Source organism: Paralichthys olivaceus, chromosome 20, assembly GCF_024713975.1.
Source record: "Paralichthys olivaceus isolate ysfri-2021 chromosome 20, ASM2471397v2, whole genome shotgun sequence".
In the NCBI taxonomy this organism is placed as follows: domain Eukaryota; kingdom Metazoa; phylum Chordata; class Actinopteri; order Pleuronectiformes; family Paralichthyidae; genus Paralichthys; species Paralichthys olivaceus.
This window is the reverse complement of record NC_091112.1, coordinates 17711339-17733950: the sequence shown is the minus strand read 5'-3', so window position 1 is coordinate 17733950 and position 22612 is coordinate 17711339. Positions and strand designations below refer to the sequence as shown.

Here is a 22612-nt window from a genome sequence, read left to right as displayed (position 1 = left end):
CCGACTGACAATATTTAAATGAGTTCACTGAATTATTGATGTGTAAACAAGAATGGCGCCCGTGTTGCATCAGGCTCACATCTGGATTTCCGCCGTAAAAGCTTCACTTCCCTCCGTGTGCGAGAAAAACTCCCACAACAATCGACTGTAACTGTCAGTCAATCTGCACTGTAACACTACTGACTGTCGCTCGCTGTGAAGCTCGGCTTTTGTGTCTCTCCTCCCCGCCATCTGCATGTGTAGCGCACCCTCTCTCTGATGTTGGTTTGATACGCCATATAAGCTGCATTCCCCAGGCAGCACACTCACAGAGATAGAGAAAGAGAGAGAGAGAGAGAGACACTCTCTTTATTCTCTCCCGGCTCTGATCCTATTTATTCAGGGAATATGTTTTTCACTTCCGTAATCCCCCTCTGATTTCTTTCCATCTTTCACTTTGGTCTCAGTTCTACCACTTCACAAAAGTAACCTCAGAAAATGTCTCAGCCCCTCTCTGTCACACTTTGCTCACAGAGTCTTTCAGCAGGCAAAGGTGGAGGCAGAGGTGCAGAAACTGCCACGGTGAAAGCATCTTTTGAAATTTGCCTTCAAGTGGAGCTCAAGTTATAGATTTAAAGAATTGAACAACATAAAGTTTCTTTGGTTGATTGGATAGAGAAGTGTTTATTCAAAACCAGAAAAAACACATTACACTACACGATTTGGCAGATTTTATCCAAAGCAACTTCCAATTAGTGCATTCAACATCTATGAGGAGCCATTTAGGGGTGCAGTATCTTGCCCTAGGACACTTTGGCATGCAGCTGAGGAAGGCTGAGGATCGAACCACTCTACCCCTCAGCCACAGCCGCCTCCAAAAACTAGTTACATATGGACTTCACATTCTAAAGTACTGATTTATACTGTACTCCCAAATGAATAAAAACCCTGTTATCAGTAACTATGAAAATAAATATTGGATGCATAACTGAAAATGTACAGTATCTGCTTTGATATCCTTTGTGAGCAGTCTGTTGATGTTTTAGAAAGCATGGTGAATTGCCTGTGTGAACACATCTGATGACAGTTGATTTTGACTAATTAAATATCCTGTATCTTCAGGTTTTCATAAGTTGCGCTGGGAAAAAAAACCTCAAACACACTTAATCAAGCACGTTCTAAGTTGAAATGGTAAATATAGGTTGTAAATGAGAAGCTATAATTGTAAAACTGATAACATCAAGCAATATTTGTATGTATTTATTGAATCTTTGTTTAGCCAGTCACATCGAGATCAAGATCTTATTTCCAAGAGAGGCCTGAGAACAAGAAACATTCACAAACAAACAATTAAACGCGTCCAAAGACAAAACACCAAAAATAAATTCGAAACAGTCACAAGATTCGTATCGTATCACGTAGAATAGATTTAAAATCTCCCAGGGGAACACAATACTGCAGTTTAATGGGAAGTTTGAGGATCATTCCATTTAGCAGGTACGTAGTAACGGAATCCAGTTCTGCCAGTATTGGTGCGTACATGACGATGTCTAAAGTTCAGTAACTGGATTGTCAGCTGTATGCACTGGTTTTCAATGAGAGAAGGGAGCTTAGGTGATTTGGAAGTTTTAACAACAGAGCTTTGTAGATGAATAACATGAGATGACTGTATTTTCTCATTTTTAATGTCCATCCAAGTGGCTCCATCTTTACACTGTGACGTCTTAAACCAGCCACGTGATTTCATTTCTGAGAGTAAGTTTCCCCTTTCCCTGAAAATGTCCCCATTGTGGGATTAATAAAGGACTTTTTATTATTCTTATTCTTATAAAGTACGTGATTTCAAGCCGATATCTCGTCAACCTTAAAAAAAAAAGATTTCAAATTCCAGTCATATCTGAAAAACACAAAAACATACAAAACAAGCAGCCAAGTGTGTAGCCAAAGTTTACAGATTTCTATACTGCAGAAATTAATGTATGCGTCCATCTTTGTTGGTTACAGGCCAATGTAGATATTTTCTATGTATTTGTGACCTTGGAACACAATAAATCAGTTTCTGATACCAGGATAAGCTGATGAAATGATGGTTGGATAAATAAAATTTACATATACAGGAGGAAAGTCTGTTTTAGTTTCCAAAGTAACTGCAATTCATGACTGTCACTCTAACTTACACACACACGCCAGTCATACACTGCATCATTAAAGCTGTCACTCCTCCCTCATGCTCTGCATACACTGAGCAACACTCTGCTTATACAGGCGGCGAGCCCTGGGTGGGTGGCTGTCGAGGTTGATTTGTTGTACCTACCATGGGTGTTAAGGCAGCTGGGCTTCTGCAGCAGGTCGCAGGTGCTCTGGGCTAACTCCCTATTATGTCCAGAGATGAGGCAGTGAGAGGAGGAGGCTGAGCGGGAGGCGGACGGGGGAGGAGAAATGCCAAACGCTGCCGCTCTGGAATCCAGCTTTTCAGAGCGGCAGCGTGTTGTGTTATGCATACAGATTCCCCCAGCTGCTGGGATCACGCACGTCATCCATCTCTTAACTCGATGCCTTGGCCCCTCTGGCGATGCATTAGAGGGCCTCTGCTGCTGCTTCTGCTGCTGCTGCTGAAAAATTAACATCGTGCATCACTAATAAAACCAGAAGCCGGCGCAGCGATCGGCGAGGGAGCTTTGGAGAAACCTGTGACGAGAAGGGAAAAATCATGGTTAAATTAGCCGCCCATTTGTCCGTGTTAACATTCACGTGGGCATGCGACAGCTCAGCTCAGGTCAACTGCGGTGAAGACTGGTGTTTGGCATCGATGAAAGGGGAAGCCGTTGTCAGGCTCCACTGATGCCCTGTTCTTTAACAGACTAATAGAGTTGTTTCTTCTCCACCTGTTGTTTATTGTGGAACAAAAAGAGAAAGAGATTAAAAAAAAAAAAAAAAGCCTCTACAGGCCTTTGTGTTGCATTTTTCTTATTTTTACCGTCTGATTGATTCGAAAAAATCCAATCATCTCCCAGTCAGATTCTGAGACAGTCCTCTGTCTTGGATTACAACAACACCTCTTTGTCCTAGACTTCCTGTAAATGAGCCATCACTAGGACAAAAGAAATCATCGAAATTTCTCTGAATGTCAAACTCAGTTTTGACACTAATTACATTCCTCTTCATTTTTCTGATTCACAGCAAAAACCCATGAGTACCACATGCATCTATTGTTCATTTCAGTTGTTCTGTGGGATTTAGTGACTGAGAAAACATAGGGAAAGTATATAATATCACTGACCTTATGATTTTAGAATTGCTCTTGGTTTGAGAAGGTGTTGATTGCAGTATCTGTTATATAAGACCACAGAGGTTGGACATTAAATAACTTTGCTACACGCTTTCCCCAAAGGTCAAGAATAAACCTCCCTGCTCAACAGAATGAATGTAGCTCTTACTTTGTTTTTCGCCTGAAAGTTTTCTTCTAACTCTCCTATTTTATCGGTCTGCGAAAGCTTTTGAATTGATGTGATGGGATTGTGCTCTGCAAATACACCTGAACTAAACAAATTATTGAAAACAAACAGAAAACGAATATGGTCGAAAGATTTACTACGCTGCCACAAAGCGTGATAAGGCAACATGCTTTTAAATAAAGTCATCCAGCTCAGGAGACAAGATAATATTCCTATTAAACAAACTGCGTGGGTAGAGGTGAATAATTGTGTTCACTCACAGAGGTGGCGATGTGGAGGACCGACATTATCAACGCCACAGTGGAATGAAATCAATGAAATCGTACATTTATTCAGGGGGGCTGTGATTTGTGTCTGCCACTGTTGCCTCGGAAAGGCAATACATGAGCTTGTTTGCACAATGGCTCAGGATTTGTGGGTGTATTGAAATGACATTTCTCTGTGGTATTAGGACAACACTGAGCGGGCAATAGTTCATGAATGACACATTGTTACTCTATTCCCTGGCATGGATTACACAGTGCCTCTGCATTGATAGTTATTGCTGCTATTTTCTCTGACTTATGGCTCATCTCGCCACCCTACTTATCCTCCTGCTTTCTCTTCCTTCTCCGCCCCCCCCCCTCCTCCCCTTCCCCACCTATACCTATTGCTGTATATCCCCTCCTCCGCAGGCCCCAAGCAGGAGATGATCTACGACTTCTGGCGGATGATTTGGCAGGAGAACTGCTTCAGTATTGTCATGATCACCAAGCTGGTGGAAGTGGGCAGGGTAGGTTTTTCTTCCCTTTGTCCTGTGACCTCTCCAGACCCAGTGAAGATTGATGGGAGGGGGGGGGGGGGGGTGTATTTCCGGAGCTTCCTTTATCATTTACTATATGTCAGAGGAGCCGCTGCGCTCCGGGTTGTGGGAGGAAATGGCTGCCGCTGTCGGATCATGAGCGATCACCTTTTGCAGTGGTGGCTGTGCTCCAAGGTCAAAGCTTTGATGTATATGAAGGCCCATGGTGGGACTCTGTGACCTCTTTTATATTAACTCTCCCTGCCTCTGTTGAATACAACAGGCTGCTAATACATTATTCAAAATGTGTGTGACCAAAGTGTTATGAGCTGAGCGTACCATTTATAAAATGTGATGGATGAAGATACCAGAACTATTACAGTATTGAGCTATTTACTCTTTAGCTTTGCACATTGTTGCATCAACTAAACGATGGCTGCTTTCTGTGTGCAGTCCTTCTAACTGGTAACTAAGTTTAAACGAGTGGTTAACTTGATCCAGCTAGAACAATATTTAGTTGGCGACCAGTCAAATATGTAAACAGGAAGTCACTGTATCATCAGCAGCTGAAATAAGTGCAGATTTGATGCACAGTATTACTCTATTACACAATAACATAAACACGTAAACAGTGTCACAGCTCTCGTCTATCAGATATTTTTGTTGTCTTTTAATTTAATCTGACCTAATTTGCATAATATTCATTTATATGAAATGTATTTTAAATTGTCCCCCAGTTAATATTATTATGTAAGTGTTGGATCAATATTACCAAATGCATTTACAGTACTTTTATTCTCCATGGGTCAATAATTTGCCTAACTCTGCGTACGTCTGTTTTTTAAATGCAACCCGCTGTCATTCACAAATGTCGTATCTAGTCTACATTAAGCTTTTGACAAGTTTGTACATCTGGATCCAGATGGCGAAATTATCACATCAAACGTTACCAATTCTTTCTGAGACAAGAAAGTATCTGAACTGATATCTGTAATTATAACAGTTCACTTGGTTTAGAATTGGTATACGAGCAAATGCGATCACACTAACCTGATTTTAAAAAATCATTATATGCTTTGTAATTGCAGGTATATAACCTGGTGTTATTTTTGTAAGATGTAATTTAAAACCTTCCTTTTTACATAATTATTAAAGCATCTTATAAAATGTAATACATATTTTATTCTTAAATCTGAACAGGTCCCACTATATAAGGTACTGGAAAGGTAATGACTGCATTTGTTAGCTAGTTCAGATAGTTACACAGGCAGTGCCTGTAGTTAATGTGGTGTAAGCTCTTTTAATGAAGTGATGTATAATTCCACACTCCACCTTAACGCTTACTTTTAGAAACTATGTGCTGTAACCATATACGTCTCCAAAGTTTCGAGATATGACGTCTCTGTCCCTGCTACATCGAGTTTGACAATTCAGTTTCCTAATTTATCGAGCCAAAAGTTTTCTTTCTAAAACGGCTGATAAACAAAAGTGCAAATGGCATGACATCTCATTTTGTGAAACTGAAATAACGGGCAGGCAGCACAGCCAAACAAGTGTCAGCGTGGGTCACAAATTAACAGAGACTCAGGGGGAAAAATGTGAGAACAGGAGATGTAAAAATGCCCCAAATAATTAAGCGTGACCTTTTAGCGTTTCACCTTTTCACATGACAGTGCGGCTTTCCCGTAGGTGGCTAGTGTATAGTTTTTCTCAGGCTTCGCAAGTGAAAACATTTTTTTTTATTTTGGATCAGAAAATGAGTCTGCAGCCTGAAGCAGCAGAAAGTGTTGACACCAGCCAGTGGTGGAAGAAAATGTGGACGGCACAAAAACACAGAAAAAAAAAACGGATGTCCTCTCAAAAAAGTTCACAGCGAAGGGCTGGAGGGCCGAGTGATGGTGGGTAGGGACGAAAAATAACACCGTGGCCGACTGTCAGGTCTGTTTTCAAGTGTGGCTGGAAGAGGATGTCACCTTGCAGACTTCTACGTCTCAGATGTGATGGTGGAGATGCCTGGATTAACTGCAGTCAAGTCCAAATATTCAGCATAGGTCACTCGAGGATCAGAGCAGTGCAGTTTGTTTCACAGGAGGACACCTCCGTTCCACGCGCTTGTTGTCTCGCATTGATTTTAATCAGCTGTATATCTCTGTGAACCTGGCTCAACTGTAGCTGTTTGTTATTTATCCAGATGAAGTGCTGCAAGTACTGGCCTGACGACACCGAGCTCTATGGCGACATCAAGATAACGCTACTGAAGACGGAAACACTGGCTGAGTACACTGTGCGCACCTTCGCCATGGAGAGGGTGAGTCATGCTCTCATATTATTTTTATCTCTGTCTCCGCGTAGCCTTTATGTCATGTATACCCATTGATGCTCACAGCAGTTTATTAGGTACACCCGGCTGAAACGGATGGAGTCTAATACAGCTGCCCTGCAATGAATTCTCCCTTTGTGATGGTTATAATGTTCAATGAGCGTTGGCTAAAGGTAATACAATTCAGCAGCAGTACAAGCTACATCCTGCAAAGTCATCGTAAACTTAAATCAGCCCCTCTCTAAACCAATATCATCACAGACTGAACATTATAACCCTCACCGAGCAGGATTTACTGCAGGATTTGTTGCATTAGCTGCATTAGTTCTCGCCAGGTGTAGCTTATGATCTGTCAACTTCAGAGTATCAGCTTCAGGTTTGCTGAAAAGGTCTCTGTTTGTGTGCTTCCTCCAGAGGGGTTACCCCGCCAAACACGAGGTGTGCCAGTTCCACTTCACCTCCTGGCCTGAGCACGGCGTGCCGTACCACGCCACCGGCCTGCTGGCTTTCCTGCGCAGGGTCAAGGCCTCGACACCTTCTGATGCTGGGCCTGTGGTCGTCCATTGCAGGTAACTCATCACTTTACATCCTGATAAATTGAGATGTTATGGTTAAAGCTTAATTCCTCCCTCAGTTTTAATGTCAGGTCACTTATTTTATACTTGTTTGTTTCTACTCCAGCTCGTGTGTTTTGACATTTCTCAAATTAAGTTTCAGCTTCTCGCTGCTGCACATGTGTAGGTGGAGAGCAGAATGGTGGATGGCTCATTTCACACATAATCAGCAGAAATAAAGTTCTTACTCTTTCCCTTTGCAGTGAATGACTTCTTGCTCCTGTGCTTGGACACTGATGTCAAACCTACAAAAGAATCCTGTGTCCATAGATTTAATTTCTATTCACCAGTTTAATTCCATCATTTAATAATCTGAGATTTGCATCGAGGAATTGAGTAGAAATATGTAAAATGGATTTTCCTGGCTGGGATGGAATGTTTCCCATATACAAGACAAAAAGACACAATAGATACAGACAACTTAAAACCACGTATCTACAGCAATCACAAAACATTCTATGGTGTATGGAAGCAGACCGTGAGTCTGTTCTCAAACAGTATCTGCAGGGGTCGATAGCTTTCTCAACCGAGTTCGTTACGTGCAGCCTCACTGGCTGCGCGAGCCGTGCGTCTCCGACAGATCTGCTCTTCTAGGAGTCTCACCGGTTTTTGAATACCACATGCAGTTCACAGCGAATTATCCCGTAAAAATTGTCTTTCACCACAGTTTCAATGTCTATATTTGTTGAGTCGGTCACAAACAAGTATTGTTATAAGGTAAAATCACTCTAGCGTTTCTGTTGACTGAATCCATTCATTAGTTTTGCCAAGATTTCTGTTGTTATTGTAGGTACAGACGATGCACAGCTTCATAGTGTATTGTAGTGTAGGTGTCCCTGCTTTTATTCAAGGAAAACATTAGTCATACCAGAAACCCACACAGCAGGCACACTCGCTGTGTGAACAACAGACTCCGAGGATCAGTGCGGCCCAGACCTGAGAAATGACTGACAGTCACATCTTGTTTATGTTTAGTCTGCACCCACAGTTTAAATAAGATTTTTTTCCAACAGCATTAATGTACAAACAAAGCTCTGAAGCTAACAGGTTGGGTTGGAACACTCCCCTATCAACATTTTATTTAGCCTTTATTTCAACACACTACACTACATTTAATGGGAACAGTGGCAGATCTAGGATTTTTCAATATCGGGCTAAAAAGGGGCGACAATTTACACAGCAGGCCGCCATGTTTTTTACATTAGTCCAGACTGGACAAGGAAGGAAGGAGAGGGTGAGGTGAGGGGTGTTCAGCTGCAACATGCAACTTCAACACTCGATATCACAGAATTCTACACACTGTACCTTTAAAGCACATTGTGAACTTCAGCAAACAAATTGTCATATTAATTGTTCGGATTGTTAGTAAGACATTTTTTGCAAGACTACTGAGAGGACCGCATTAGAGGCCGACGACCCCATGACCCCACCCCTGAATGGAAACAAAAATGATGTTGTTAGGCGACATCATCAGAATGTCAACTACAGAAAATATCTCCATCATTCTTGTGTGTAGCAGGATAATTGCATTGTAACATTCCACCATGTCAACTGCATGCATAGACATGTGTCAGGAATATTAGCACGATGAGTCAAACGTGAACATGGGTAAATATCACAGGGACAATGAGATTTGCTGCTTATCTCTGTCATTATTTTAAACCTGTCTGTGCAGCAGCGCTCTCACGACGGGCTCTAATTCTGATTAAGCACCGGCCCTTTTGCATCTCTACATAAATGATGCGCTCGTTGAGCAGCGCTGATGTACTGCAGGGAGAATTGTCTTTTCCCTTTTGTTGAAAAAGCTTTCGAAAAACTATGAAGACAGATGTGTTATTGAGGCATAAAGCATCCCAGTGCAGGCGCTCCGATGGGTTTTTAAAGCTACAAAACCTTATCGGGAGATTACTGAGGCATTCACACACACCCACACCTGCCTTTATAGCAGAGTCAGACCTGCATGGCTCAGGCTAGTATATAGGGCTCTTTTAAAACTCTTAGCACGCTCCAGCTACAAAGGTTTTAACTTTCTGACTTCAACTCCAATATGCGTTATGCTGCCGGAACACAATAGTCATACATTCCCTCTATTTCTTTCCCCGACAAAGCTCCTTATTATACTTGACTTTTTGGGTAGAGAATCTCAATCATTACCACGGGCTCCCTGTTGAGACGTTTTCATTTCACTGATGTATTCAGGCTTGTCGATGCCTCTCCTCTCTCCTCTCTACCAGTATGGGGGCAGGCAGGACCGGCTGCTACATTGTGCTGGACGTCATGCTGGATATGGCCGAGTGTGAAGGAGTGGTGGACATTTACAACTGTGTCAAGACCCTCTGCTCGCGGCGCATCAACATGATCCAGACTGAAGTGAGTAGGTGGGCGGTGCTCAGAGAGGCCGTGGTGAACTTTTAAACTCACAGTTTTGATCTTCACAATATGAGGCTTCTGGTGGTACATATTTTATCATTTTTATATTTCAATATTACCATGCAAGATTCCACTAGAATTTCAATTTAAGTCAGAAAAAATGTTCAAAACAGTAATCCCATGATCACCACTTGTGGAAGACGTGTTCATGTATATAACTTGAGTAAAAGTATTAATGTCACACTGTAAAAATTCTAACGAACAAAATAAAAAATAAATCAGAATACAAAAATGTCATATTTAAAAGTACTGAATCTGACATGTTATAAAGGTCAGAAACAAAAAATGCACTGGTCAGTTGTCAGTTTTCGTCATCAACCTGTGACACTTCACTAACTGCAGGTTTTAACTTTAAATTAGTGTGTCATATATGACCGAGAAATCTCCAATCAAATAGAAATTACATCCACCACACTCCCGTTTTATTTCTATTTCTATTTTGAAGCTTTCTACAGAGGAATTTGTTCCCGAATCATCATTTATATATGTCAGCAAATTGATTTTTAAGGCTGTTGACAGTATTTTCTGGTTTATGTAGTGATAAAAAGAGATATAAGAAATCCCTTCTGTAAAAACCTTGAATATACAAATATGCATATTAATTTAACTAGATAATGCATCATTTGATTTACAACCCTCAGTTGCATCTTTTAGTTAAGCTGCATTCAGACATAAACTGAAGTCTGGATATTTTCCTGAAATTTGAAAGGGGCTTTATGTGAGAGCGCAAATGTCTGAGTCACTTGCTTTGGACATTTTCCAGAATGTTTCCTCCCTGCCCTCATGTAAAATGTCAGAAAAATGTTTGAGTGAACCCATGTGAGAATAAAACAGGACAATTCCCAGGAAATTCACTGTGTGGGGGTGTTCATTTCATTTCTAACACGCAACGGAAAAGGAATGATACAAATAAATAAGGATTAAAAAAGAGTAGTGCCATACATGTAAAAGACAGTAACAAAGATGTCAACTTGGAACAACAACGAGATTCAAGAGCTTTTGGCATTCAGGCCTGAGACTGGTGCCATTTTTCCAAAATTCATTCCCAGTCTTTTTGGGATAGAAGACCAAAACAATGAGCTAAAAGCTTCCATCAGCAGCTGACACTAACACTGCACGCTGTTTGGTTCTGGGCAGGCGGCACACCGTGTGTTCAGCAGAGCCCTCTCCAGATGGAAGCAGGTTGTTAAGAGTCGGAAGTTATTGGCTGTAAAAGCAGAGAACTAAAGCTCTGTGTAGAGTCGGGTGATGATAATCTTTTTTTTACATTGCACATAGTGGTTTGATTCGTTTTTAATACAAAACATTGACGAGTTGAGCCTTAACTTTTAAATGGAGCAAGTATTTAAACAACAATACATCATATATAAAACCGTCATGCATTATGTATGCAAAATATTTAAACTGCTGCTAGAAACTATAGCTGTCAAGTCATATAAACACAATTTCCTTCTGAAATATCGTGGAATAAAAGCATAATGTAGCATTAAATAGGAGGATATTAGCATCCTAGTATGCACAACTAAATGTATTCAGATGTTGAGCTCTTCTAAAATATATTTGCTGTTTGACGGTCACTTAAAAAATATATTTACAAATGCAAATGATGTTTAAACATTTAAATTAGAGTGTGTGACAGCACTGACAATGTGAGAGGTGAAACACTTAAAGACAACTTTACTTATTTTAATTTGCAAATATACACAATTGCGAGCACTTGCTGTGAACTCCCAGTCGTCCCGCACCAAACGCACCAGGGGGACACAGTAATTACTGGGGTAAATAAAACGATTAAAAGTTGAAAAAGAGTTTGAATCTTCTCTCATTAACGCGGCTGGAAGTGGAGACGGTGCAGTAAATACCCAAACAATGGCATTTATCTCCCCTTTTAATTTCATCTATTCACCTTTCAGCGAGAGCATGTCTGCCAGTCCAATGCAAATCTCTGCAATTACAGAGCACGCCGCAAATTCTAAATAAGTTGGAAGAGGGACAGTTGTATGCCTGTTATTTTCCAATGTATCCTCGCTTATCTGATCTTTTGTTTGGTTGGATGTCAAAACAAATGTCCTGGTTAATTGCATGGCTCATGATGTTATTCAGATATTGTGTGTGGGCAGTGTTTGGCTCCTCTGATGTACAATTTCTGCACTTTTTTTTATTTTTTACTCTTTTTATAGAGAATGTTCTGCCCGGCATTAATGCCCAAGAGTGGGCATGGCAGTATGAGGGATGTCTTGACAGTTGTGACCATTAGTCAACATTCAGCAGCCGTAATTAAATTTAGCATTGTTCATCACAAGTGGGCAATTAACAGTTGGGGAGGAAGTGCGGTGTGGGATTTTTTTTTGTGCCTTTGTAAATTTATGAATGCTTCCTGTCGCTTAGGAACAGTACGTGTTCATCCACGATGCCATCCTGGAGGCCTGCCTGTGTGGAGAGACTGCCATCCCTGTGAATGAGTTTGCTATCATCTATAAAGAGATGCTGAAGGTTGACTCGCAGAGCAACACCTCGCAGCTCAGAGAGGAGTTCCAGGTAACACATGCACCGACACAGGATTTCTATTCAAGTGTCTGAACACTGGTTTTTGACTGATTGCGCTCCTTTTCTAACCAGTAAGATCAAATTTAATGCTAACATCAGGAGGTTTCTTTCTATGGGGAGTAAACAGGTAAAATGTTCCAGTGAAATATTCAGCAAAGCAGAATAAATATGTCAGAACAACCAGCTGACTTCACTCTTCCACACGGTTTAGGAAACAGACACGGCTGAAAGGCCTTTATACGAGCAATATCCCACAAGTTTTTTGTCGCTGGCAGCTGTGGCTGAGGGGTAGAGAGGTCGTCCTCCAATCAGAAGGTCGGCGATTCGATCCTCTGCATGCTGAGGTGTCCTTAGGCAACATACGGAACCCCTAAATGGCCCCTCGTAGATTAGAATGCACTCACTGTAAGTCGCTTTGGATAGAAGTGTCAGCTAGATGACAAGTAATGAAACGGATAAAGTTAAGGAGCTGACAGATGTGACAGTTTCATTCACAATAAACATGGACGAAATAAAGATGGACGACATGACCCTCCCCCCCACCCCAAAAGAAACGCCTCGATCGCCACCTGGTGGCTGGCTGCTGGCTGCAGTACACGTCATCAACTCCGCCTCCTCTATGCCAGCAGATGGGAGGCGAACGAAAATAAAAAGTACCCGTCAGTTAAATTGTTCTCAGATGGTTTCTGTCATTTTAGGTTGTTCTTATATCACTGACGTCTGTTTAACAATGGTTCTCACTTTTCCAGTTATTTTGGTTTTATTTATTTGATGCTATAAAAATGGGGTAAAACAACATGAATGACAGCTGAGAGTATAATTTGTGATTGGTTGGGTGCAAAGACCTTCATATGGCGGCTCCATCCCCCATCGCTGCTGCCAAGACTCAGTAGCCGGAATATTTCGGCTTCATTGCTGGATATTGGGAGGAAATGGAGACTCGTTGTCCATCTTTATATACAGCCTGTGGTTTATTACAAGATAAGCACCAGTTTATCTGATTAAAGTGCAGCTTTTATTAACTTATGCTAGCTGTCCAAAAGAGGCTGCAGATAAGCTGTTGAGTTCACCCTGACACAGTTACACTGATGGTCCTAAGATATCTATCGACAAACTGTCTCTTTATGAGGAAACCTATTGCTCCCTTTGAGTATTATTTTCTATTGCGTCAGTCTGCATTACATTTCTATTCATTTTCATTTCATAGCTTTTCCACTGCTCTGACTTCAGGCTACAGAATTTAGGTTTTGATTTATAGTTTACTGTCGGGTCTCTCTGCCATAGCGACACATAGCTGCAGCATCATGGTTTAATCACTCTCCCCACCAGCCGTGGTCTTTTCATTATGATGTGAGTGACAGTGGAAGAGTTAGCCACTATTGTTCTCTGCTTCCTGTCGTCTTTCCTCTCAGCTCTGTCGACTGCCATCAGAAAAACTTGTCCAATCACTCTCCTTATTGTCTTAACATGGTTTCTCCTTCATATACTCATCTTATTTTTTGAATAAAAAGATACGGCTCACCTTTGTCACATCACATGTTTAATTCTTTTGGTAACAGCAGTGCTGCTTACAGAGGAAATATGAGGGGATCACCAAAGTCATGTGAGATTCATCCTTTACATAAGTATGAGCATCTATGTTTGCCGATATGAAAACTTGATATGTTTACATTTTACACCCAAAAATTTTTTTTTCAAGTTCAATACACATGGACTCATATATAAATACACATTACAGGTTTTTTAGATCAGTTTTAGGAAAATTTGATCTTTTTTACTTGACCTAATATTGGCATCGGCCCCAAATATCCATATTATATTATCCATAGATATTATTTTATTCAGTATTGCTATAGAAAAAACGAAAGTATTAAACAAATAATTTGAAATGAACTCTTTTTATTTCATTTTTGGAGTTGTCGCTGGACATCAGTCACTACACTGGCAAACTCATTAACTTATTTCAAGCGAATGTTTCCTCACGTCTAAGTCTTCACATAAATTTAAGATGGCATTTTTGCAATGCAACGACACACAATACTATATTATACTATATTGTACTATATATCTTACTATAAATCAAACTTAAATGTCTAACAGCACTGTACTGCACAGGTGATAGGAAGATTTCAGCCTCAGCTAACCACTACTTGACTTTATTCTGCTTTTACTTTGTTGTAAATCTTGAAAATCACTCTGCACCAAATATCAAACTGAAAATTCTAAAAATGTCTAAGGCTGCACTCCAGTCCTTTTTATTTTATTTTTGCTCAAACCTTTCCACTGCCTGACTTTTTTTCATATAGTGATTGTCCATGTCACTACTTAACTCCCTGATTGCTCTGACACAACTTTGATTCAGCCTGTGTCCTCCACATGAGAGCTTTTACATTTGGCCTCAGTCGACACACTGCTGTCGGTCTTTCAAGAGAAAAATCCTCTGCTTGTTAAAGAACTAATGAAATGAGAGTGACAGCCACCAAGGCCGAAGCTGCTCATCTAATTAGTATATCAATATAAAAACCTCTGTGGCAGCTACGAAGGTTTTGGAGTGCAACTAAGATCATGTAGTTGTATTTTATGTAAAAAAGTTGCCTTCTCGAGGCGTTTGGTGACCTTTGGTCAGTGTAATTAAAAATCCTCTACATGCTTCAGTGCAGCTCGTCCAGTCAGACACACTCATAACAGCAGCTCGTAGCCTGGACACACTTTACTCCACTCACGAGCTCTATTCCATTCATTTTGTCTGAACCATTGGGGAGTCATTCACAATATGAAGCCAGTTAGATAATCAGTTCATTTCAATTTCCATTGCCTCATAATGTGCTTATTCATAATGTATGAGATTGCACTAAATGTGTTTTTATCCATTAAGCCTTATGGGGGTTTGGACTGATAATAAATATGTTTTAAAGTTTCCCAGAGATGATTGGAGATAGTTGTGCTTGTCAAGTATTGACAGTGGAGCTGTGTGAGTAGGGAATATTTTCATAGCCTCTGTCCATCTCTCTTTGATCCCATTTCTGTTCCGCTGCGTCTGCCTCCTCTTATCTCAATCTTTATTCTCACTCTTTCATTTTTATCTCTGCATCTAAAATCTGAACACATTCTCAAACACACACAAGCCAACCTTTCTAATTATTTCCCCTGCACACTCCTGTCTTCTTCCCTTTTCTGCCTCCTCCTCCTCCTCCCCCACCAGACTCTGAATTCGGTGACTCCCCACCTGGATGTGGAGGAGTGCAGTGTCTCCCTGATGCCCAGGAACCGCGAGAAGAACCGCAGCATGGACGTGCTGCCGCCGGACCGCTCCCTGGCCTTCCTCGTCACCACCGAGGGGGAGAGCAGCAACTACATCAATGCCGCTCTCGCCGACAGCTTCCTCAGGCCCGCCGCCTTCGTGGTGACGCCGCACCCGCTGCCCGGCACCACCACCGACTTCTGGAGGCTCGTGTACGACTACGGCTGCACCTCGGTGGTGATGCTCAACCAGCTCAACCAGTCCAACTCTGCCTGGGTGAGTGGAGACGCAGGTGGTCACAAAGCAGCTGGAGGTTGTATTGTGTAAACTTCAACTGGAAGAACAAGTGATTTCATTACAAATCTCATTATGCTGAGCCCCGACTTCGAACTTGCCTCTTGTAATGTTGCCACGGGTAACATTAAAACCCTTTGTGTGACAGCATCTTCATCACAGCTGGATTTTGATGAGTGCCCCACAGTGCATTTACTGTACTTACTCTCCAATAATACACACAATGTTAGCACTCATTGTTCAAACATCTTATCACCACATTTTTTGGGACCAAAAATAATCAAGATCTCAATTCCATTAGTTTAATTTAAAAATACTCACATTAAATTCATGGTGATTTTTACTTTTGAGAAGTTTCAACTGATTCTATGCAGGGTCATAACAATGAGCCAGAACGTCACAGTTTTTAAAGGTTTAACTTAAAGGTGGGGTTATTGTAAATAAACGCACCCATCCCTTTACTCGTCCTTCTGAAGCTCCACCCCCTGACATGTATGCAGCACATTCGTTATTTGGTTAACTAGTCTGTGGGGCTTCAGGAAGCTTTGGAGCGCTACTCTAAAAATGATTGTGGGTATAACGTCCTGTGAGATAGCAGTGTTAGCATTTCCAGCGACTAACAGTTGTTATTACATTCTGAAACAGTAATGCAGCATACGTTATCTAAAGCAACTTTTTTCGGTCGAGAGAAAGCAGAAGAATGATCACATCATCTCGATTGAAATGTAGAAAGTGATGTTAAAGTCGCAGAGTCTGAAGGTTTTGACTGTTCCCGTGGAATCGCTGTTTAACACCACTGTCCTGTGGACGAGTCCGAACACATTGCTGGGGTCGTCCAGCTTCTGTTTCCCAAATACAGAGTCAGGGCTGAGAATCTTTTCCAAGCACACACACTGAATGTACAGCTAGTGGACCGTGACAAGATATTAGTAGAATTTGACCAAAAGTGTATTGGATTAAAATCTCTTACCCCACCTTTAACTATAAGAGGTGATTTGAGATCACCAGCAGCTTCTCCCCTGAGAAATGTACATTACGTTTGAGACTACCTAAAGAAGATGTGAGGAATGTAGAGTGTCAGGACCAATTTCCCACCACTTCCAAACACTGCGAGGCAAAGAGTAAGTTCAAGAGCAGAGCAAAAGCGTATGAAAAAAAGGCATAAGCTTTGTAAACCAAGAAGCTCTCAGCCTTGCACTTAAGGCCCATTCACTTAAAGCCAGCAAACTCCCCTGCAAAGAGCAATTCCTCCTCACTTAGTAATCTAAGCAGTGCTTTTTAAATTCTTATATTCTTAAAGATGGGGAACTCAGAAGCCCAAATACAATTCTCATCCCAGTGTGAACAATGGAGAGTTCTTGGATGTTACTGTACTGTTTAAAATGATTGTTTCAAAAGTTCAGTGACTTAGTGACGAATGACTCTGGGTGTCGCGCAGTCTAGATTCTTCTCTTGTTCAAACATTCCGCTCGTAGCTCTGCGCTGTAAACCCATTAGTGCAGTGCCCCTTCTGAACCTTCTAAACCTGAAGTAAGTGAACTGCTGCCAGTAAAGACCCAGTAAAGACTCTGTAAATGACACTGTTCCTCCTTTGGCCATTAACAATAAACGTGTCTAGTGCAAACACAGTAAGATTAACGGAGAGTATCTAGCAGTCTGTGCCATTGTGGTTTTGGTTTGATTCCTGGTTCAGCCGAAGCCTTTTTGTGTGGAGTTTGCTTGTTCTCCCCGTGTCTGTGTGGATTAACTCACCACTATGCCGATGAAGGGGTGGCTGAAGTGTTTGAGTCCTCAAAACACTTTTGGAGATTCAGGGGTAAACAGCGTCACAGTCAAATCCAATACAATTGAAGTAAACTGCAGCCGCGTCTTCAAACGTAAAAAAAAAATAAGCTGCATGCGCACACGAAGGGGAACACAGCTCCAGAAGAGGACATCAGAGGATATTTAGGCTAAAAACAAGGTTGAAAGTGAAGCCTTTTCAAGTCAAATGTGAATGTCAGTGCTAACAGACACTTAGATGACACCACAGGAGCAGTACGGAGGCATTTTATGATTATTTCTGTTATTTTTATACATGGACTCAAACACTCCATCGGCATAGGGGTGAGTAGATAATGAGTGAATTTTTATTTTTCTGTGAACCATCACTTAAAGACTTGCGGAATAGATAATAAACAATATTCATACTGGGTTCCAGCTATAGATACTGGAAATGTCACATGGAAGTGACATTATGACAACAAAATGTTTTCCACCCTCTTACTGAGATTGAACAGGGAATCCTGTCTATAAAAGCAAAGCATGTGTAATGGCTGCTATTATTTATTTCTTTTTTGTCAGCTGAGAGTTTTATTACGTGTTGAGTAATCAATTTTGTCGCCTAGGTTATGAAATGTCAGCAGTCTTAGGATTGCTCCGACCAGCTGTTCAGAACACCAACACAGTAGATCTACATTGATATAAAGCAGAAAAAAGCAGTAAAATCGGCACATTGGAAAAAGTAGACCCAGCAAATGTTTGGCTTCATGTTTTATAAATATCTTCCTCTGCTTTTAAATTAAACACCTCAAATATTCTGCCGAAAAATATTCTACCTTCTAATTTCATAAATAAAGATGACTGTTCCCACTGTCATTCCTCATGGTGTAACATGTGGACAGTAGCCGTGACAACATGTCATCCCTCTTCATCTTCAGATAAGACATGAATGTGTCACACAGCACGGTGACGACGGGTCATCACATGTCTGGCCTTTAACCGGTGCTCCGCCAGCAAGCGTCTACCCTGCGTGCAGCACGCCTGTTTAATTTGCATGGGGGCTGTCACGACATTAACACGTTCTTATCTTTCCCCTCCATGTTTGCTCATGCGTGGGTTTGCTCTGCCGTCTCCCGATTGCCGCTCGACCACCGTGTCATGTCGGATTCCCGCTCGACATTTCCACCATGCCTGTCAGCTGCATCCTGTCCTTCCTCCTCTGTCACTCTCTTTTTCTCCCTCCTTGTCTCTGGCTGCCAGTGGATTAACAGTTCATCCCTCCAACGTGCACACACTCACTTTGCCCCCCTGAGTTGGAGCTGCCAGTCTCCTGTCTGCATGTATAAATATTTATCTCCCCTCCTGCCCAATGTCACCTGTTAATACCCTTCTGTCATTGTGGAAAAAACACCATTATCACTCCTTACTCCAGGGTTCTCCGTCAATGCCAAAGTCACAGCAGACCGCGATACTGTTGTCTGCGCTGCTCCCCTGTGTTTTTTCTCCCACTCCTAATGGTATCTTTGAAGCAGTGGTCATAGAAGTTTTTGAAAACCAGCCTCTGGGCTAACTTCCTGTTTATCTCATCCAGGCACAGCCAAGGTCTCATACCCCATTAATTTATAATGCGCTAATGGTAATGATTTCACCTCATGAATAATTCATCCTAGGTGACCACGACTTATGTGAGGGATTGTTGGCGGCTCCAAGCAGGTTGTTTTTTGCTCATTTAATTTACGGCTTGCTATTTGTAGGTAATCATTGTCATTTAAGCTAATTGCCTGTGCTGTCAATACTCAGGTGTCTTGTTACTGGGTTTCACAATCACTGGCTGCTGACATAACGATTTGTCCTGCCTCAAGCATGTGTGAGCTAATGACCTCCCCTTCCTCTCTTTCCTGCTCTTGCTCTTCCTCAGCCGTGTCTGCAGTATTGGCCTGAGCCGGGGCTGCAGCAGTTTGGTCCCATGACAGTGGAGCTTCTGTCCAGGACAGCCGACGACGACGTCATCATCCGTCTCTTCGGGGTTCAGAACATTACCAGGGTAGGTGTGACAGCCCCACAGTGTGAAAAAGCTGTCCGGTTTTCCTATTCGTGCAAATGTTTTATAGACACAACCGTCTTTTGTCATAGTAAATGCAAAGAGATACTTTTTACAGGCCTTAAAAGTACTATGGCTTCAGCTCCCTCACTGCTTACACGTTGTATGTGTTATTGAAAACGCATTTTAAATTAAAAAAACAAATTTTCACATCAATCTACACTCACGTTTTTAGAATTTTTTTGTAAAATCAAAATATTCATATTAATTCACATTGCATGTTATGACAAACCTTTCTGAACACTATGAAAATTAGTTGTAAAGAGGCACAGAGCAGAATAAGAGTTTAAATCAATTGAACTGAAGAATTAGGTGTTTGAACGAGCACACTGGCCTTTGTAACCGTGAAAGTTTGGAATCATGAGTCTCTTCCTCTTGATCCCGGCAAATTGAGTAACTTTGCAAGAAGGGTCGTGGTCAGGGAGGTGGCAAACAACACAATGGTCAAATCCTGACAAGTCGTAGGAGCCATGAACAGTCATAGTCTGGATTTTATCTTGCTAATGTTTGAGCAATTTTGAAAATTGTTCTCTCTCATGGTGTCTGTTGCTTGATTGGATTTAAGGGAACTGCTGGGTCGAGGCAGAGGTATCCGCGTGTAGTTCAGTTCCATATAACAACTCTGCATGATGCAGCTCCAGGCTAATATTTAATGCGGCAACAAATGTACAAACATCAGCATTTTATTGTTATTTATGACTTACCACAGTGGAACTAAATCTGAGCTCTGAGAAGATCTGTCTTCCTTTACATCATCCAACCTCAATCTTTCCTATTTGTTGATTTTGTTGCTCTTTCTCTCTCCACCTTTCTCGTATCCGTCCGTAAACACCGCCGGTCTGTCTCTTCCTCGTATCATTCCCGTCCATACCTCTCCTTTGTTATCTGTTGGTGTCTCTGTTTTTTTATGTTGTGCCTTTACACCCACAAAATCTTCGTTCCTCTATTCTTTTGTATATTCTCTCCTCTCTTTTGTACTGTTGTGTGCAAATATATTCTATTTTATTAAACTCTACATTTCATCGGGGAAATTACTCAAAACACAAACACGCTCAAATGATGTTTTTTTTCTAAATAATTGAAATCATGTGGTTTGACAGAGTAATATTTTTAATAATGACACAAATATCAATAATCATAGTAATTATAGCTTGACATTTCTACTTCCTGAAAAAACACTAGTTTGCATTTAAATCTGTCATTTATGATGGTTTACACACATTAGCTTTCATCAGATGTAAATGCGCACCTTGGAAATCTTTCATAAAGGGTGTCATCGTGTCAGTCAACAAGCTGGACGAGTTGTTACCGTAGCCACAGAGCCCTTCTTTTCACAGACCTGAGCTTGTAGATGAGGCAGAGGTCCTCGCCGTGACTCTGACTCATCTGCTTCCAAATTCACCTCCCTCCCCCTCCTCTGGCCTTTTCTGCACCTCACCGCCCTCTGTCTCACCAGCTTTGCAACCACAGGCCAACAATGGCAAGCCTTGCAATGGGCGTGCTCCCTTGCCCCCCCCTCCTGATCAAACAAAATGCACAAGTGCCAAATAGTGTGAAGTAGTGACATCATTTTATTTTTATTAGAACATGCAGGGCTGTCACGTCAGCCACCCACGCTTATAGACGCCACTGCTCTGCAAAGATGGGGGAGACCCTTTGGAGGAAAGACCAACTCAGCAGCACTCCATCAATCAGGCCTTTATGTTCGGAGGAAGCCACTTTGATTAAAAGGAATATGACGGCCCTCTTGGAGTTTGCCAAACAGAATTTAAAGGGCTCTGAGAGTGTGAGGGGGAAAAAAAACTCTGGTCTGATGAGACAAAAATTGAAGCTGAAGATGATTCACAGATGCTTTCCATCTGATCTGACGCCGCTGGAGAGAATCAGCCGGGAAGAATGAAATCAACCCCGATCTAAGTTTATAAGCTTCTAGGGACATAATCAAGAATTCCTCATGTTGGAATTGCTTCTGCAATGTTTTTTTAATTTTTAATTTTCATTCTTCACATCTAAAGGGGTGTTTTCAATGTGTCGTCATGGAGTGTAGATTAACACCAAATTCTTTCTGATGCCACGGCAAAGCCCAAAGATAAGCCAATGTTGGCACATTCTGATGGGATACGGCTGAGAACTCCAATACAGAATGTCCTCTTCGTTTCAGTGAGCTCCTCAACCCTGATAGGGAGCAGAGTGACTGAGAAGTAGAGGATGATGGCATTAATTTGAATCCTCTATCCAAGGATATGGTGGAGGAGTTGAAGCCGGCAGTTCCATCAGCGAGTAGGCTCGGCCCTTCTCCACAGCTCACAAGGTTATCTGTTCAAAGTGTGCTAGTGAACAGCAGTTATGTTATCGATTGGCATGACAGAATGATAAAGGAGAACAGGGATTTATATAATGTAAAAAAAGTACAGGTTTAAAAGGTTCACAATGATGGGGAAGGATGATACCTCTGTGGCCCCCAGTTCATTTACCCCCCCTAACAGTGCCTTTAGGATCGGTTCAGAGTGAGGAGGAAATCTACGACACATTCCTTCCTGATTGTTCACTGGTTGTGAAGACAAAGCTTGCACCAAGGATACTTCATAGTATTCAAAAAAAGAAGCCTCTGTTGCAGTCAAGTTAAATGATAAAGGATTCTTGAGATCCAAGCCCCAGGCCCCTTAGTTACCAAAGCGAAAGAGTTGTGCGCATACGAAGTTGGACCCTGAATGTTGATAGCCTTTGTCAGACATTACAGGCTTTAGTTTGAAATGAAACCACCAAGTTGCTGTGTTTACAGAGGCTGTAATGGGAGCCACAAGAGCTTCTTCTCTCTTAAGCCTTGAGGCAACTCCAATGGTGCCAGAGGCTGGAATAAATCTGCGCGGACCCCTGGTATTTCCTCATGCTGAGAAAAAGGAAGTTCAGTACTTCCCGTTCTGGATTTTTGTTTCCTCAGAATCCAGAATGGCTCACACACAACGCTCTGTTGAACTCAGTTTGACAAGGCAACCTGGTTCACAATTCAAATCTGCAAGGTACTTTAACATAAGCATATTTAGTATCCAGTACACAGAGAATTTGACTTTTCAGGGAGTATCCTCCGA

General features: G+C 41.6%; 1 protein-coding gene across 4 annotated transcripts in view; it reads left to right on the top strand.

Annotated features, from left to right (window-relative positions):
• ptprua (protein tyrosine phosphatase receptor type Ua) overlaps positions 1–22612 on the top strand; it is a 195127-nt gene that overhangs the window by 165116 nt on the left and 7399 nt on the right. For all 4 annotated transcript variants that reach the window (XM_069516379.1, XM_020090779.2, XM_069516378.1 and 1 more), the window contains 7 exons: positions 4109–4206; positions 6407–6523; positions 6950–7104; positions 9384–9519; positions 11968–12117; positions 15329–15643; positions 19341–19466. In XM_069516379.1, the coding sequence (XP_069372480.1) occupies positions 4109–4206; positions 6407–6523; positions 6950–7104; positions 9384–9519; positions 11968–12117; positions 15329–15643; positions 19341–19466 (1097 nt within the window). The remainder of the gene's footprint in view (positions 1–4108; positions 4207–6406; positions 6524–6949; positions 7105–9383; positions 9520–11967; positions 12118–15328; positions 15644–19340; positions 19467–22612) is intronic.